Genomic DNA, 19,569 nt, shown 5'->3' with positions numbered 1-19,569 from the left:
AGGAGTCCTAGTACCTGCCACAAAGAAAACGAATAACGATAATATTTTTTTCCTATAATAAAAAAAAAAAAACGATAATATGTTTTTTACAGAAAAAAGCAAAAGCGGAAGGGCAAATGGGTCATTTCGCATATTTCTAGATCTGTCGCGTCTATATATACCCCTAAGCTACAAAAACTAGGGTATAAAAAGCCCCAAATCTCTCCGCCCAAAGTTTCTTCGAAGACCAAACGTACAAACGAGACGAAGAAGAAGAAGAAGAATCACAAGCTCAACACCAAAAACCAAACCCAAAACCATCTGTAACCTCTCAAATCTCATTCAATTTCTTCTCTCTTCCTTCAAATCATTCACATCTTTTACTCATTTTCGGTTTTTCATCTTCAATTTTCAATTTCCATTTCCAATTTTTATTTTTTTTCATTTTTCATGATGAGTGTGTGTGTAATTGGTTCAGATCGTGTGCGGTGACGGAGAATGGCGACGTTTGAACTGTACCGTAGATCGACGATCGGGATGTGCTTGACGGAGACTTTGGATGAGATGGTGAATAGCGGTACGCTCAGTCCTGAGCTCGCCATTCAGGTTCTCGTTCAGTTCGATAAGGTACAGTTTTAGGTCATTCATGGTTTTGCGCTTTGCTGGTTGTGTATGAGTTACTGTTTTTTCGCACTTTGGAATCTTTGTTTTAATATTATTTTTTAACTTTTTTTTTTTTAATTTTTTTAAATATTATTTTTAGTCTATGACTGAAGCTTTGGAAAGTCAGGTGAAAAGCAAGGTCACCATTAAGGTAAACTTTTTATTTTATTTTTTCCTTTTTCAAATTGAGTTTATGTTATTGTTGAATTTTGATTATGGATCAGGTAGTGTCGTAGTTATTTTTTTATTTTTTTATGAGATAAATTTAATGCAATATTCACCTATTTATAGTAAAATTTTTCATGTTATTGATGAGAATATAGAAAACTATAATTATTTGAGATTCTTTTCTCAAAAAAAAAAAAAATTTTGAGATTCTGAGAATAATTGATTTTTTTTTTTTTTTTTTTTTTTTTAAAAGCGTCTTGTTTGGGTTGCGTAGCATGCTGGTTGCTTCTGTTTTCAAGTTGAAAATGACAATGGTGAACTTTTGTTGGGGGTAATATGCCATATGTAGAGGGGAGCAATTAATGCACCAGCGAAGAAGAGTGAGCTGATTTTGATGAATAAGAAAATTTTATTAGAAAAGAAGCTCAGTATACAAGAAATATACTAGAGGAAGAGTGAGCTAATTTAAGAAGAGAATGAAAAAAGATAGAGGAAGATGTAAAAAGTCCATTTGGTTAAGCGATTTGGGAGTTTAAAAGCATGTTTTTAAAACCCAAAATGATGTTTCGCAACAGCAACTCCTCATAGCTTTTTTACAAATGCTCATTTTAAACCCAAAACGTCATTTTGCAACAGCTTATACAAACGCACCCAAAATAATATCAATAGTAGTTAAAAAGAACTTCTTACAGAAGGAGGTGACATATATTATGATTTTGGATATGATAGAACTCATAGAAGGGCTAAAAAGAAAACATTAATATATATATATATATATATATACATGTGGCCAACTCAGATTATCGCAGATCTCTAGCTCACTCCCAAAGTTTTGGGATTAAGACATGGTTATTATTGTTTTTGTATATTATACTTTGATTATTTATTTTTCCCTAATTCCCCCGAGGGAAAAAGGAAATTAAATTTATTTTGGAAATGGATTTTCAAGTGCTATCAATTTCCTATACTCTATTATAAGACATGGGTTCCTTATTATTATTTTATTAGTACAATTGTTCAAATAATAAAACAGACTAAAGAGGTGCACCTTTGAATTCTTGAGTAATATTTTCTTCTTTGAAAAACACTAAATCAGGAGATGTGTTATGTCACATCAAGTTTCAAATGACAGAATCATGAATTGGTAATATTATTAAGGTTTTTTATTTTCTGCTGAAGAACTATAATTGGAGACAGAAAATTGATTAAATCAGTTGGTATGAGTTTGTCCTGCCTTGCTATTATTCTGTCAAATTTAGGGTGGACCTATTTTAGTGGGTGCTTTCCATATTTTTCTTGCAAGTCACAGGTACTTCTAAAGTTGCTTGCAAATGTTCCTAGGTTCCTGGCTTAAAGTAGCATTAAAATAAAAAATAGAATAAAAATTACACTCTACCTGTGGATTACATTTTGGTTTTGCGCTTGTTGACTTGAATGACTCAGATTTTCATAGCATCAGAATGAGATACAATTATTTTTCTTAAATTTTGGATTAATTGTCTGCTGTTAATGTTAGTGGTGACAAATTGCACTTGCAAGGAGTAATTGCTTATAGCTTATAATCGTCTCCACTTTACAACAAAGGTGCTTATTAATTGTTAATCTATAACTTGCCTTCATTTATATATGTTCAGAAATACCTATCCAAAAAAATTTATATATGTTCAGAAATAATTATATTGTGATATCTAGAGTTGACTTCTACAAGCTGTTTTGAGAGAGATTTAAACAAAATGATATTAAAATGAGTGTATGGCTATCAGATGCAGATATAGATAAAATAAAAGTAATCAATTTCAATTAACAAAAAAATGTACCTAATTGGCAAGCCTTCTAAAAGAAAAGCATACATCAGGACACCTCAAAGTCCTTATCCACTACCAACTTGTAAGGGAAGGACAAGTGGTAATGGCAGATGCTTTCATGAGACCAAAAAAAAATTGTTCTTTCCTCTTCAAAGTGCCCAAAATAGCACAGAAATGTAATGATTGATTCAGGAAACACCCACTTCGTCACCAATTGAACAAAGGAAAAGCTTTAAAGAGCCAAAGTGAAGTAACATAGAGTGGAGGTATTTGATGTCTGCCAATAAGCTCTTGTTCAAATGGCACCTCTTCCCTTGTAAGAGTAAGGTTGTGGGTTCAATAGTCATTGGGTGTGTATAACTTGCCAATAATAAATGAAATAAATGAGTGAGATGCTGTTGAAGTTCTCTGCAGTAAGCTGAGCATGGTGAACTACCTCCAATACTGTTTTCATACATGAGTAATGTAGACGAGAGAACATTCCAGATTTCTGTCAATGGTTCTCATGTAAATGGCTTCGCTTATTTGATCCTTTGTATTCCTTTAAGGCTTTAACTATAGGATTATTGGCTATCATTTTTGTTAGATAGATATATGGATATAAGTCATGAAAGTGACATTGTACAGTTGTGGCAGAGATAATTTTTAAATTTCTAGGACCTAAAAAAAAAAAAAAAATTGTTAAATTTTCTATGGTCATAAATTGAAACAATTTGACCATCCAAGCATCCCTAAACAATAGTGTTCCGCTATAAAACCTTGTTATGCATTTTAATAGAGTTGTGTACATATTTCAGGCTCAGATGGTTGTAGTCTAACACTTGAGTGTACCCCATGGTACAGTTTAATAAGTGTCTATTACTTTTTTGGAATTTGAAGTTTTTATCTTTAATTTGCATGCATTTAATGACTATTGTATATATCAATATATGTATGTATGTATGTCTGTCTATTTAGGAGTATCTTAGAAGTATTGTATTTGCTTATGATTTGCTATAACCCCTTCTAGAAGTTTCCATGCTACTTATTCTTTAAAAGGAAAGTCGAAGCATTTTGACTCTTTAACCTATACAATACACTGTCAAAATTTCATATAGGTGTCATAAACGTCTATAAATCTCTTCTCTACTAAATTGATTGTTTGTGTGTGTTTCCTTTAAGGTTCCTATTACATGGCTGCTGAAGTGGAAAAATATTTTAAGAGTTGTTTATGAGCAAAGGAGTAAAGAAATTCCATTTGTAGTCTGTTATGCTTAATATGGAAGAGATATCCACACGTTATCAAAGTAGAATGTTGGAGCAGAACACACTGATTGCCTTAATTGCTACAATTGCTATCTTTTTGCCCTTCATGTAGTTATGGTTTTGGGTCAAAGTAGAATATAATGAATAAAATTTTGCATCTCACTTGAGTCAACATTAATGTGGTGGTTGATTCTTACCCGCTGCTTTGATTAGGAAGACTAGTATTTGAAATGTTAGGCATGCCAGTTTATGAAATGCATCCTGTGATATGGGTATCTGAAATTTTCTAAATTCCTGCTGTTATTGGCTATTTATTCTTGAGTTTTGAATACATTATCTTTTCATAACACTTGATTATATTTCTGCTTAAGTTTACGTCTTAACAAGAAACATAGGGTTGAGTTTCTCAGAGATTCAGGTACCGTATATTTCGTTCTTTAGCTGACAAATCGCTACTAATGTCAGTCTGGCAATTTCCCCTTTCAATTTCATTCCTAGTTAATATATTGTTATGATGGACTGTGCTAGCATTGCAATGTGATATCGGAGCCATTTCTGATACTTTATTCCTTATTTATCTTACAGGGACATCTGCACACTTACAGATTTTGCGACAATGTATGGACCTTCATCTTACAGGATGCTATATTTAAGAGTGAGGAGAACCAAGAAAGTGTTGGCAGGGTGAAAATAGTGGCATGTGATTCAAAGTTGCTCACGCAATGAAATGTCTGAGGACAGTGGTCTGTTTAATAACAAAAATTTTATTGCCCCCCCCCCCTATTGGTAGTAATGGGCATATGGTGGCAAGGAAGAAAAGTTGGAGTTTGTATTATTACCTGCAGGAACTGGTAACAGTGGGAGATTGAATATAAATTGTAAAGCCATCACCCTTGAGATTTATAGTTATTTGATGTTACATGGATTATGTTGCAAATTTATTGAATGAATCTTTGTATTTTTTTTTTTTTTTTTGTTGTAAAGTAAATTAGTTTATTACTTGGAAAACAAAACAAAAAAAAAAAAAAAAAAAAAAAAAACATGGAGGCTACAGCAAACTTGGGAGTTGGGAGATACTATGGCACTCAAGAGTCAAGACAGCACAAACCAACTAGCTGACTCTTGAGTCTTGTCAGTCCAACCAAAAGAAGATACTATTAAAACTTCTTGTAAATGTTTTTTCCCGCACACTTCTATTCGTTTAATTAAAATTAAATTCTTGGGGGAATTGCGTTTCAGGTTTTTTAAGTTCTTCTAATGGGATATAGAATTGTTGTCGTTTCATCAGAGAATTGTGGGATACACAAACTGTGGCTTTTAGTATCCTCTTTCTAATTGGAGCATAATCAACAAACAAACAAAAAGCGTCCCGAATTTTGACTAATTTTCTGCAAAGAAGTAAGGAAGTTTGGTCTTGTAAGAAAATCGAACACTCACGATTGACTGTTGAGACTTGAGATTGGTTCCCAAAATCTGTTAATTTGTGACGCATGGCCAGTGCTGGGCAGATTTGTAAGTCCAAATTTATACCCTATATGGCTATATGTGATTGGAGCCAAATCAAGCCACAGACTCATCAAACCTAGTTTGAAAATTAACGAGCTATGAAATAAGATTGAGTTTAGTGCCTTTTAAGTGAATCTTGAAGCAGCCTCTTAACTGTTAATCTCCGAGCAATTCAAATAATATTTACACGAGGGAAAGAAAAATTTTAAATAGAGTAGCATTTTGCTTATATTGGCTCAAAAGTTGAAACAGTTACAAATCTCAAAAATAAAAAATTGACTTAGCTATCCATTTTGAGGAAACCCATGTTTTCTGAAAGTTAGTTCATATTCAACATATTATGAGAGAAATTAGTTCTCAATTATGGACATGGTTTTTTTTTTTTTCTAAAATAAACCTATCATATCTTTTTTCAATTGCCATCATGTTATTACAATTTAAACCACATGAAATATGCTGCTTAATTTAGTCAAACCAATGTAAGGTTAACTGAATGATTATTGAGTCCCAATAGGAGCTAGTAGTCGACGATATGCTCATATTGGTGACGTTATTGTTGCTGTAATCAAGGAAGCAATACCAAATACACCTCAAGAAAATTCCAAAGTGACCAGAGCTGTAATTGTACATACTTGTAATAAGAGATGCAAGAGACTACAGGAAAATCAAAATTTTATTAATTGAAGAATTTTTAGTGTAAGCAACACGAATTATTCTTGATAGTAGTAGCATTCTTCATGTTGATTGCACTCAGAGTACATCTTGCCTCCTGCCACATTCAAGAAAAGCAAAAGGTTCAGTTTATGAAAGAATAAAAAAGGAGAAAAAAAATAAAACCAAAATATAAGTAGAATTAGAATGAACATTTCTATTAGATGAATTCAAAATTATTCTTATAAACAACTAACATTGAAAACATGAATGGTTACCTGTTGCTTAGAAGAGATCCAAGTTAGAGAGAAAACTCTTGATACTCTAACAAGAACAACGATCTTCGTTTTGGCTTTTGATCGGCTTTGACACAGAACTCTTTATAACCAAAAATGTTCCCAATAAGTTGAGCATTCATCCTGAAGAAGAAAATTTTCAAAACAGAAAGGTACTCCATCAGCTACACTCTCTAATTAAATCTTTTTGTATAACTCACTAGACCAATGATCAGAATAGGTGCTGCACTTGGATTTATATAGGCCTAAAGGTATATTTTCATATGCTTCATATGCAACATTTTTAGTTGTAAAATGTTATCCATCAAGACACGGTATACCCAAAATTTCAAGACTAACAACTAATAAATTTATTGTTCCTATTAACTCTTCATATTTGCAAAAATATCCCAAGATAGCCTGCCAAAATTGGCTAGAACTCATAATCCTGCATGATTTATTTTTCAATTGTACACCAAGGTTTCCTTCTTAATCTTACGCAAGAGACAAGTAATTACACTTGTAAGATAAGGAAGAAATTTTATCGTGTATGTATTCATTAAAAACTTAAAGAGGGTGTGAGGTTCATTGGATCAAAGCTCGAAAGCAGATTTTGCACCTCATTCATATAGCATCATCATCTAAGAGTTCTCTAATAATAAAATGGGTAGAGAGAGAGAGAGAGAGCATAATATTGGACATATGGTATATTTTGATAGCATTTTTTTTTTTTTTTTTGGGAAAATTGATAGCAAATATTTATTTCAAATTTTTAGCCCCCAAAGTAAAGACATAATTCAAAATAGGGTCATGTTAACTGGTGTCCCTAGGGTAATTGTTAATAAATTATATTAGGAAAGTTTTAGCATCACTTTCATGGAAAATATAAAAATGCTGTCAGAAAAATTAATTGTTTTATCATTTTTTCATAAAATATTTCAAAAACTAGTTCCTAAACCAATGCCCTTCAAAATATTATATATTTATATAATAGAATTTGAATCGCTTGCATCCATTTCTACATAGCATTGCATTTCTGACCTTATAGTTTATAGAGAATTGCTGTCCTTCATGCAAAATATAGATGGTACGTCGTTAATGTCTTATTGAAAGTTGAAACGGTGTCATGGGAGGAAAATGTAGAAAACGACGCAAAGTTTAGCTCAAAAATGGGGTCATTTGGTGAAAAAAAAAAAACCATTAAAACACATATCGAAACTAAGGGTGTGTTTGGATACCGCTTATTTACTGAAAACTGAAAACTTATTGCTGATAACATTGTAGCAAAATAATTTTTAAATGTGTGAATAGTGTTGTGGGACCCAAATTTATGTTTGGATGACTTTTGTGGATCCGTGAACAGTACTGTAAGACCCACATTTTTTCAACGAAACGCACAAACGCAACTCTTCTGTCGCTATCCAAACGCAGCTTAAAAGCGGTTGAAAATGTTGTTTTAAGATGAGTATTTTTTTTTTTAAACAATATGTTTTCAGAGAAAATATGTAAATATTTGAAATTATTTTTGTTTATTTAAAAAAATCAGTAAGAATAATTGTAGGGACACGATTCTCAAATGGCCCAACGATTACGTTGGGCTCGCACGTGAAGGATCCCTCACAATAAAATTTGTAGAGAGTGGGCTTGAAAGGCTAGCGTTTGGTCACAGGGCGTTGGTCCAAACCGGATTTTAGGGAACTCAGATAAGAAAAGGCTTCAGCCTGGATATCCAAGCCCCACGGCTTTGTAGCTTGAGGGATTGGACTCCTCGGATCAGGTCCGAGGAGCACTAATGTTTTTCTCCGGTTACCCGACGGTGGGTTTTTCATGGTGGTGTACCTATATTATCCGGGCATTCTCCTCCCTGGAGTTTTTTCCAGGAAGTGAGATGGTCCCCCCCTCTCTAATTAGTTTACCTTACCTTTTATACTAGCCTACGTTTGTTGTCCCTCGTCCACGTGTAGGGTCAACTTTTCCAGGACTGATATTTGTCCCGTCAATCTAATCCCAGAATTGTTGGGGAGGGTTAATAAAGCCTAAAAATTAGGTTCTGTTAGGTGTAAAGTCTTATCAGTGAAGGGTATTAAGGACAACTTTCCTGAAATATTTTAGATCTTCTTATGGATTTTTTTCTTATAGCTCTCTTTTACCCCTTTTGTCAAGGGAGCTTTAGGCTTGACGAGGACTAAACTGTCCTCGGCTGCATATCTGGGTCATCCTCGACCTTATACTTTTGAGCTTGGGCCACGACTTTTTTCAGCTTGGGCTTGCGGGCTCCCCACGAGCAAATGGGCCTGGCCCATAAACTATCGGGCCCCACAATAATATTTATAAGTTCCATGCCAATCTAATTCAATTTCATGTCTTCCATGTTTTAACAAAAATTTACACCACATTAGACTAAATAGTAAATTACACCTTTTAAATTTGGATGAGTTCGGTGATATTGCCTATTAGGATTACATCTCCCCTTTATTGCTGTAATTGTTAAAATATAAAAAAATTTAAAAAAAAAATTTGGATCATTTTAATTTTATTCTGTAATGTTTAAACTTTTAGAGTGATTAACACGCTATATTTCATCATTCCATTTATAATTGATTTGATATAAAAAATTGATGGACAAAATTGAGACAATTAAATATATAACAACATACAAAAAATGATCTTGTAGCTTAATTGACACTTTTTGATATTTTCAATTAAGACATTTAAGGTTCAAAACCCCCCTCCTTGAACTACGGAATTATCAAATAGATATACACACAAGAAGGAAATCAAAAGAGCAAAGTTTGGCTAAAAAATTTGTTGTAGTCTAAGGTTACAACTTTATTCAATATCTTTTTATTTGATGTGAAATTTAACAAATCCACCATTAGATTACATTTTCTTTTTATATCCTTCATGCATGCAAAATTTCTCAAAGACCAATAATTAATTACTAGCTATATCATCAATTAATTGTTTAAATTGCAAGTTTTTATAGTCTAAAATTATGCATAAAAAAAGGTTTATGAATCATATAGTAAATAATATTCGATTGACACAGAATTTGACATATGCATAAAAGTATAAAGAACATGTAATCCAATAATAATTTTCAAAATATGTAGCAATTTCAATAATAAAAAATAATAAAATAATAAATAAAAAAAAGGTTGAACTACAACCAAGTTTGTAGTCAAATTTTTTCCAAATTAAAATACCGTCATTCATCTTTGGAGGATCAAAAATGCAATTTAGCCTTAAAAAAATGTAATTGTTTAGCATCAGCTTATAAGCTTAACTTTTAAATTTTAGCTTTTCTGTACAGCTTTTTAAAATCCCACTTTATCCCGCATTTTCTCAAACTTTCAAATTTTTTCAAGGTACACACTTTCATCAAAAAACTAAATAAATGGTCCCCAAACAAACATATGTGCAATGTGATAACAGAGCCGTTTCTGATACTTTATTCCTTATTTATCTTACAGGGACATCTGCACACTTACAGATTTTGCGACAATGTATGGACCTTCATCTTACAGGATGCTTTATTTAAGAGTGAGGATAGCCAAGAGAATGTTGGCAGGGTGAAAATAGTGGCATGTGATTCAAAGTTGCTCACGCAATGAAATGTCTGAGGACAGTGGTCTGTTTAATAACAAAAATTTTATTGCCCCCCTATTGTGAGTAGATGGGCATATGGTGGCAAAGAAGAAAAGTTGAAGTTTGTATTATTACCTGCAGGAACTGGTAAACAGTGGGAGATTGAATATAAATTGTAAAGCCATCACCCTTGAGATTTATAGTTATTTGATGTTACATGGATTATGTTGCAAATTTATTGAATGAATCTTTGTATTTTTACTTTTTTTTGTTGTAAAGTAAATTAGTTTATTACTTGGAAAACAAAAAAAAAAACATGAAGGCTACAGCAAACTTGGGAGTTGGGAGATACTATAGCACAAACCAAGTAGCTGACTCTTGAGTCTTGACAGTCCAACCAAAAGAAGACACTATTAAAACTTCTTGTAAATGTTTTTTCCGCACACTTCTATTCGTTTAATTAAAATTAAATTCTTGGGGGAATTGCATTTCGGGTTTTTTAAGTTCTAATGGGATATAGAGTTGTCGTTTCATCAGAGAATTCTGAGTTAGAGTCCAAATTTTTAAACTCTATATATGAGTGGAGCCAAATCAAGTCACGGACTCCTCAAACCCAATTTGAATTAACGAGCTGCGAAATTAGATCGAGTTTGGTTTTTCTTTGTGAATCTTGAAGGAGTTTCTTACTGTCAAAAACTTTGAGCAATTTTAAGTTCTATAAACAAGAGCGAAAGAAAATTTTTAAATAGAATAGCGTTGTGCTTATATCGGCTCGTAGCAGTTACAAATCTCAAAAATGAAATTGACATAACTATTCATTTCGGGGGGACCATATGTTTTCTGAAAATTGGTTTATATTCAACATATTATGTGACTCACATAATGTGAGTAATTAGTTCTCAATATATGGATATATTATATCTTTTTGTCAATTGCGATAATGTCTGCAGTCTGCACAATTTGAACCACATGAAATATGCCACTTAATTTAGTTAAAACCATGGAAGGTTAACAATATAATTATTATGTCCCAAAATGAAAGTCACAACAGATTACAAGAAAGTCTCAAACTTTTATTAATATTTCAATTATTTTTCCAAGCAAAGGGAATTACTCTTGTAATGAATATATTTCTCCATGTTGCTTGCACTCACAGTACATCTTACCTCCTGCCACATTCAAGAAAAGCACAACCTTCAGTTGATGAAAGAATAAAAAATAAAACCAATATCTAAGTAGAATTATAACTAACATTTTTACCAGATGAATTGAAAACTATTCTTGAAAAAAATTAACATTAAAAACTTGATTGGTTACCTGTTGCTTAGGAGAGATCCAAATTAGAAAAAACTCTCTTGAAATTCTAACAAGAACAACGACCTTCGTTTGGGCTTTTGATCAGCTTTGGTACAGAACTCTTTATAACCAAAAATGTTTCCAATAAATTGAGCATTCATCATGAAGAAGAAAATTTTCAAAACAGAAAGGAACTCCATCAGCTACACTCTCTAATTAACTCTTTTTCTTTAACTCACTAGACCAATGATCAGAATAGGTGCTGCACTTGGATTTATATAGGCCTGGAGGTATATTTTCATATGCTTCTTATGCAACATTTATAGTTGTAAAATGTTATCCATCAAGACATGGTATACTCAAATTTCAAGACTAACAACTAATAAATTTGTTGTTCCTATTAACTCTTCATATTTGCACAAATATTCTAAGATTGCCTACCAAAATTAGCTAGAACTTATAATCCTGCATGATTTATTTTCAATTGTACACCAAGGTTTCCATCTTAAGCTTACGCAGAGACAAGTAATTACACTTGTAATTGTAACTTGTAAGATAAGGAAGAAATTTTATCGTGCATGTATTCATTAAAAATTAAAAAAAGGTGTGAGGTTCATTGGATCAAAACTCAAAAGCAGATTTTGCACCTCATTCATATAGCACCATCATCAAAGAGTTCTCTAATAATAAAATGGGTCATGTCCAAAAAAAAAAGCAAAATTATAGATAACATAATATTGGACATATGGTATATTTTGATAGCATTTTTTTTTTAAATAAAAAATTGATAGCAAGTATTTATTTCAAATTTTAAGCCCTCAAAGTAAAAACATATTTCAAAATATTATATATTTATATAATAGAATTTGAATCGCTTGAATCCATTTCTACATATTGGGCATTGCATTTTTGGCCTCATAGTTTATAAAGAATTGTTGTCCTTCTTGGTCAAGCAAAATCTAGATGGTATGTCGATCTTCTTCTTTTTTTCTTTTTTTTTGGGGAGAATGACGTTAATGTTTTGTTGAAAGTTGAAAAGTGTCATGGAAGGAAAATGTAGAAAATAACGCATAGTTTAACTCAAAATGGAGTCATTTGGTGAAAAAAAAAAAAAAAAAAAAACATTGAAATACATATCAAAACTCAAAAGTGGTTGAAAATGTAGCTTTAATATTTTTTGAGAGAACATATGTAAATATTTGAAATTATTTGTGTTCATCTTTTAAAAAGTCTCAAAAAATAAATGTCAATATTTATAAGTTCCGTGCCAATCTAATTCCATTTGATGTCTTCCATGTTTTAACAAAAGTTTTACACCAGGTTGATTAGACTAAATTGTAAATTACATTTTTTATTTTAATTTGGATATGTTCAGTGATACTACCTATTAAAATTCACATTTTCCTCCCTTATTGTTGTAATTATCAAATTATAAATAGAAATAAATTTGATCATTTAAATTTTATTATGTAATGTTTAATATTTTAGATTGATCAATATATTATATTTCATCCTTCCATCCATACTTGATTTGATATTAAAAATTGATGTACAAAATTGAGACAATTAAATATATAATAACAAACTAAAAGTTTTATAACCCAATTGACACTTTTTAATATTTTGAATTAAGACATTTAAGGTTCAAAACCCCCAACTTGAACTATTGAATTATCAAATAGACATATACACAAGAAGAAAATTGAAATGACAAAGTTTGATTACAACCTTGGTTGTAGCCTAAGGTTACAACTTCACCAATATATTTTTAATTAATGTGAATTTTGAAAATCCACCATTAAATTACATTTTCTTCTTATATCCTCAATGCTAGCAAAATTACCTGAAAATCAAAAATCAATAGGTATGTCATCAATCAATTGTTTAAATTACAAGTTTTTGTAATCTAAAATTACACATAAAAAGGGTTTATGGATCATATAATAAATAATATCTAAATGATACAAAATTTAACATATGTGTTAAAAATGTAAAGAACATACAATCCAACAGTTAAATTTTCAAAATATGTAACAATCTTTTCTTTTCTTTTCTTTTTTAAGAAATTTGAACTACAAAAAATTTTGTTCAAATTGAAATATAGCCATTCTTGGAGGATCAAAAATGTAATTGTTTGACATTAGTTTATAAGCTCAGCTTTTAGTTGTTAGCTTTTTTGTATAGCTTTTTAAAACCTCATTTTTTTAGCATTTTTTTTTTTTTTTTAAGGTACAAGTATACTTTAGCACATTTCAACAAAAAGCTAAAGAAGTTGTTCCCAAATAGTTTAGCCTTAAAAAACGTCATGTCGTTTATACACACTGGCTTAACTTTTTTATAAAACGACACACCGTCCTGTCTCACTCTTCCTTTAAAATGCGCTGATATATTGAAGAAACGACCGTTGCTGGGTTTTCAATTCTAAAATCTAAAATATCTCTCTCTGTGTGTGATTATTCGAGTATCGATGGTGATTCCTGTAACCACAATGGGAATCGATCCTCACTTTGAGAAATGGAAGCGTGGAACCGTACATAAAGCTCTCAAAGCATCGGAATCGGATTCTTTCCCATCTTTTCCACAAGTAATCGTAATTTGAATTTCCTTCCATATCTTTTTCTGTGAGCTTTTTTTTTTTTAACTTCCACCGATGACAAAAACAAAAGAAAATTCCCTTTCATATAATCATTTTCTTTTCTAGGCTTTTTATGCCTAGAGATTCTTAATCACATCACAATCACAATCACATGAATTTGCTTTTGCTAAGTGGAGATTTGATTAAATATAAAACAATCTTATGGCATATGTTATATTATATTTATATCAATTTGATTTTATAGTAATTAGTATGTGTTTCCAATTTTGGTAAATTTGACTTCTTTATAATGCAACCTTATGGCTGGGTGTGCTAATTATTAAGGTAACACATGAAGATTCACTACCAATAAGTCTAGTGACACAATTTTTGAGTGATGTTTTGTTTACTACAATCTTACAAACTGATGCAAAAAAAGTAAGTCAGAGATTCATTTATTATGTTGTTAAAGTGGCAACAATAAGCTAATTGCCTTGAAACTATGGCGCCTATTGGTATTTCCAACTGAAACGTTCAAGATTCAAATTCCCCCTCCATCAACTATTGAATTATAAAAATAATAAAATAAAATAAAAATGCCAACAATCACATTTATTAAGATATCAATTTGTAAGTTTTTTGTAGTAACTTTAGCATTTTCTAAAAAAATATAAGGCGTGGTGCAAGTGGTGGGCCAATGTGAAACTGATGTTGCACCAATCACAATTGCCAGTTCAGAAAGTTTTTAAATTTTTTTGGTGTGTCTCTAGCATTGCTCAATCACTATTGATTGTAAAGTAAAAGAAAATCATGATGAACATGAACTTTCAAATTCTACCTTTCAAGAATCTGCTACAGCTCAATGATTTGGACCCTCAATGCTTATAAATAGAGAGGCTTTTCTTCTATTCCTTGTGGTGTTTGAAACGCTGTTTGCTGGTGTTACATGAAAAGCTGCTGCTATGGCATCTTCGAAGGCTACCAGCTCTACCCAGGTTCCTCGGGCTCATCATTTTGAGCTTGTGGATTTGATGCAACTTCAGGTAGTGATTTTCTGTTTGTGCAGATGAGTTGTGCATATATCTTATCTTGTGTACGCTTTGGAAAAGTAAATTAAACTTGTGTTGCTTGATTTACGCCAGATTAATGTGACTGGATGTTCAAGTGGACTAAATGCTAGAATTGGACTTCAACTTAAGAACTGTACAACAACTTGGATACTCCATTGGGGTTATCTTTACTGTGGAGATAGGTAAAGAAGACCCAAAGACTCTTTTATACACAAATAGGTACACAAGTATGCACACACACATACATGTTGTATGTAGAAGCAATACTGATATATGTGTTTTTTTCCCCAATTAAAACTGGTTCATTCCTGTGGATCATCCTTCAGGGACAACGCCTTTCATGCAAGGCGCAATGCAGACACCATTTAGGAAGGTTTATCCTTCTTTCTCTCTCTTCTATGTGGTTAATTTGCTTATAATTGGTTTTTCTTGAGTTAGGAGCTTATTATTAACCTGTAGTTGATTTTAAGTTGCAGAATGGAGAAGTATATTTATTAATCATTGAGTTGTGGGACCCTAACATACATGCTATTGAATTTGTTTTGAAAGATGGCAGTTGGGATAGATGGTTGGTTCGCTTCTCTGGGTTTTCATCTTTGCCAATTTAGGCTCCTGAGGCATGCTTGAATCTTGATGATTTCTATCTCATGCATTCTAGGTTGAAATTAAACCATGGGAATTTCGGATAGAGATACCTGAGAATGATGCTACTCCTATCTTGAGTAATATTTTCTTCATGGAAAAACACTAAATAAGGAGATGTGTTATGTCCCATCAAGTTTCAAATGAAAAAAATCATGAATGGGTAATATTATTAAGCCTTTTTATTTTCTGCTGAAGAACTATAATTGGAAGCAGAAAATTGATTAAAGCAGATGGTGTGAATTTGTCCTGCCTTGCTATTATTCTGTCACATTTAGGGTGCTCTCCAATCTCCATATTTCTCCTGCAAGTCACAGGTACTACTAAAGTTTCTTGCAGACGTTCCTAGGTTCCTGGCTTAAAGAAGCAATAAAATAAAAATAAAAAAACTGATAAAAAAATTACACTCTACCTGTGGATTACATTTTGGTGTAGCGCTTGTTGACTTGAATGACTCAGATTTTCATAGCATCAGAATGAATTACAATTATTTTTCTTAAATTTTGGATTAATTGTCTGCTGGTATTGTTAGTGGTGACAAAATGTGCTTGCAAGGAGTAATTGCTTATAGCTTATAATCGTCTCCACTTTACAATGAAGGTGCTTATTAATTGTTAATCTATAACCTGCCTTCATTTTTTTATGTTCAGAAATACCTATCCAAAAAAATTTATATATGTTCAGAAATAATTGTATTGTGATATCTAGAGTTGACTTCTACAAGCTCTTTTGAGAGAGATTTAAACAAAATGATATTGGAGTGGGTTATGGCTATCAGATGCAGATATAGATGAAATAAAAGTAACAAAGTCTATTAACAAAAATGTACACAATTGGCAAGCCCTCTAAAAGAAAAGCATACATTGGAACACCTCAAAGTCCTTATCCACTACCAACTTGTAAGGGGAGGACAAGTGGTAAAGGCAGATGCTTTCATAAGACCAAAAAAAAAAATTCCCCTTCAAGAGCCAAAAATAACACAGAAATGTAATGATTGATTCAGGAAACACCCACTGCATCACCAATTGAACAAAGAAAAAGCTTTAAAGAGCCAAAGTGAAGTAACATAGAGTGAAGGGGTATTTGATGTCTGCCAAATAGCTCTAGTTCAAATGGCACCTCCTCCCTTGTAAGAGTAAGGTGTTGAGTGAGGTTGTGGGTTCAATAGCCATTGGGTGTGTATAACTTGCCAATAATAATTGAAATAAATGAGTGATATGCTGTTGAAGTTCTTTGCAGTGAGCTAAACATGGTGAACTACCTCCAATACTGTTTTCATACAGGAGTATTGTAGACGAGAGAACGTTCCAGTTCTGTCAATGGTTCTCATGTAAATGGCTTTTCTTATTTGATCCTTTGTATTCCTTTAAGGCTTTAACTATAGGATTAGTTGCTATCATTTTTGTTAGATAGATATATGGATAGAAGTCATGAAAGTGATATAGAGATGATTGTTAAATTTTCTAGGACTTATTAAAATAAACATAAAATATTTGTTAAATTTTCTATGGTCATAAATTGAAATAATTTGACCTTCCAAGCATCCCTAAACAATAGTGTTACTCTATAAAACCCTGTTATGCATTTTAATAGAGTTATGTGCATATTTCATGCTTAGGTGGTAGTAGTCTAACACTCGAGTTTACCCTATGGTACTTTTTAATAAGTGTCTATTACTTTTTTGGAATTTGAAGTTTCTATTTTTAATTTGCATGCATTTAATGACTATTGTATAGATGTATATCTAGTTAGGATTATCTTAGAATTATTGTATTTGCTTAGGCTTTGCTATAACCCCTTCTAGAAGCTTCCATGCTACTTATTCTTTAAAACAGAAGTTGAAGCATTTCAACTCTTTAACCTATACACTGTTTAAATTTCATATAGGTATCATAAACGTCTATAAATCTCTTCTCTACTAAATTGCTGAAGTGGAAAACTCTTTTAAGAGTTGTTTATGTGCAAAAGAGTAAAGAAATTTCATCTATTGTCTGTTATGCTTAATATGGAAGAGGTATCCACACGTTATCAAAGTAGAATGTTGGAGCAGAACACACTGATTGCCTTAATAGCTACAATTGCTATCTTTTTGCCCTTCATGTAGTTATGGTTTTGGGTCAAAGTAGAATATAATGAATAAAATCTTGCATCTCAGTTGAGTCAACATTAATGTGGTGGTTGGTTCTTACCCGCTGCTTTGATTAGGAAGACTAGTATTTGAAATGTTAGGCATGCCAGTTTATGAAATGCATCCTGTGATATGGGTATCTGAAATTTTGTAAATTCCTGCTGTTATTGGCAATTTATTCCTGAGTTTTGAATACATTAATCTTTTCATAACACTTGATTATTTTTCTGCTTAAGTTTATGTCTTAACTAGAAACATAGGGTTGAGTTTCTCAGAGATTCAGGTACCATATATTTCGTTCTTTAGCTGACAATTCACTACTAATGTCTGTCTGGCAATTTCCCCTTTCAATTATTTTCTAGTTAACATATTGTTATGGAATATGTTAGAATTGCAATGTGATATCGGAGCCGTTTCTGATACTTTATTCCTTATTTATCTTACAGGGACATCTGCACACTTACAGATTTTGCGACAATGTATGGACCTTCATCTTACAGGATGCTTTATTTAAGAGTGAGGATAGCCAAGAGAATGTTGGCAGGGTGAAAATAGTGGCATGTGATTCAAAGTTGCTCACACAATGAAATGTCTGAGGACAGTGGTCTGTTTAATAATGAAAATTTTATTGCCCCCCTATAGGTGGTAGATGGGCACATGGTGGCAAGGAAGAAAAGTTGGAGTTTGTATTATTACCTGCAGGAACTGGTAACAGTGGGAGATTGAATATAAATTGTAAATCCATCACCCTTGAGATTTATAGTTATTTGATGTTACATGGATTATGTTGCAAGTTTATTGAATGAATCTTTTTTATATATATTTTTTTTCGAGGTAAGTAAATTCGTTTATTACTTGTGAAGAAAAAAATAACGAAGGCTACTGCAAATTTGGGAGTTGGGAGATACCACAAACCAACTGGCTGACTCTTTCGAGTCTTGACAGTAAAAAACTATTACAACTTCCTGTAGTTATTTTTTCCTCACACTTCTATTCATTTAATAAAATTAAATTCTTGGGGGATTTGCATTTTGGATCTTCTAGTGGGATATAGAATTGTTGTCGTTTCATCAGGGAATTGTGAGATATACAAATTGTAGCTTTTAAATATAGTCTTTCCAAATTGTAGCATAATCCAACAAGCAAACAAAGCTCCCAGCTAGGATGAATGGACTAGAGTACAATACAGTGATACAAATAAATAACATTTGAAAAATTATAACATAATACGACAAATAAAACATTGTTAATAAAACATTTTTTACGACACATATACAATACTTCAAATATAGGATAACTAATATAGGATAACTTTCCGCAAAGAATTAGAGAATTTGGTCTTTTAAAGAAAATTGAACACTGATGATTGACTGTTGAGACTGGTTCACAAAATCTGTTAATTTGTGCCACACGTCCAATGCTTGGCAATTTTATGTCCAAATTTAAACACGATATTTGAATGGAGCCAATTGAAGTCACAGACTCCTCAACCCCAGTTTGTAAAATTAACGAGCTACGAAATAAGATTGAGTTTAGATTTTTCTCAGTGAATCTTGAAGGAGCCTCTAACTGTTAGTCTTTGAGCAATTTAATTAGAAAATTAAATTGGGAAAGAAAATTTTTAAACACACACATAGGGAGAGGAGAGAAGCTCTTAAAGAAACTGACCGTAGTGTATATCTGAAAAGACCTAACTCTTTAGTAGCATTTTGCGTATATTGGCTTGAAACAGTTACAAATCTCAAAAATAATATTGATTTAGCTAGTCATTGTGAGGGAACCTTATGTTTTCTGAAAATTGGTTTATATTCAACATATTGTATGAAAAATTATTACTGAATATGTGGACCTTGATTAGATCATATCTTTGGTCAATTTCACAATTAAACGACATGAAATATTCCTCTAAAGATGCAAGGTTAACTGAATTTTTATTGAGTCCCAAAATAAGAGATGCAAGAGATTACAGGAAAGTCAA

At 32.0% G+C, this 19,569-nt stretch overlaps 1 protein-coding gene across 3 annotated transcripts; it reads left to right on the top strand.

The window, feature by feature from the left end:
- Positions 1 to 142: 142 nt before the first annotated feature.
- LOC126698466 (transcription initiation factor IIA subunit 2) lies at positions 143 to 18,384 on the top strand. 3 transcript variants are annotated; one of them, XM_050395709.1, is made up of 4 exons: positions 143 to 302; positions 458 to 606; positions 743 to 793; positions 18,038 to 18,384. In XM_050395709.1, the coding sequence occupies exons 2-4, from the start codon at positions 478 to 480 to the stop codon at positions 18,176 to 18,178; spliced, it is 321 nt and encodes a 106-aa protein (XP_050251666.1). In that variant the 5' UTR covers positions 143 to 302; positions 458 to 477; the 3' UTR covers positions 18,179 to 18,384. The 3 variants fall into 3 exon arrangements, with proteins under 3 accessions (XP_050251666.1, XP_050251665.1, XP_050251664.1); XM_050395708.1 differs by lacking the exon at positions 18,038 to 18,384 and adding an exon at positions 9,766 to 9,952; XM_050395707.1 differs by lacking the exon at positions 18,038 to 18,384 and adding an exon at positions 4,446 to 4,829.
- The last annotated feature ends 1,185 nt before the right edge of the window (positions 18,385 to 19,569 follow it).

The sequence above is a fragment of the Quercus robur genome, chromosome 9, assembly GCF_932294415.1.
Source record: "Quercus robur chromosome 9, dhQueRobu3.1, whole genome shotgun sequence".
NCBI lineage: Eukaryota > Viridiplantae > Streptophyta > Magnoliopsida > Fagales > Fagaceae > Quercus > Quercus robur.
This window is presented reverse-complemented; position numbering and strand designations above follow the sequence as displayed.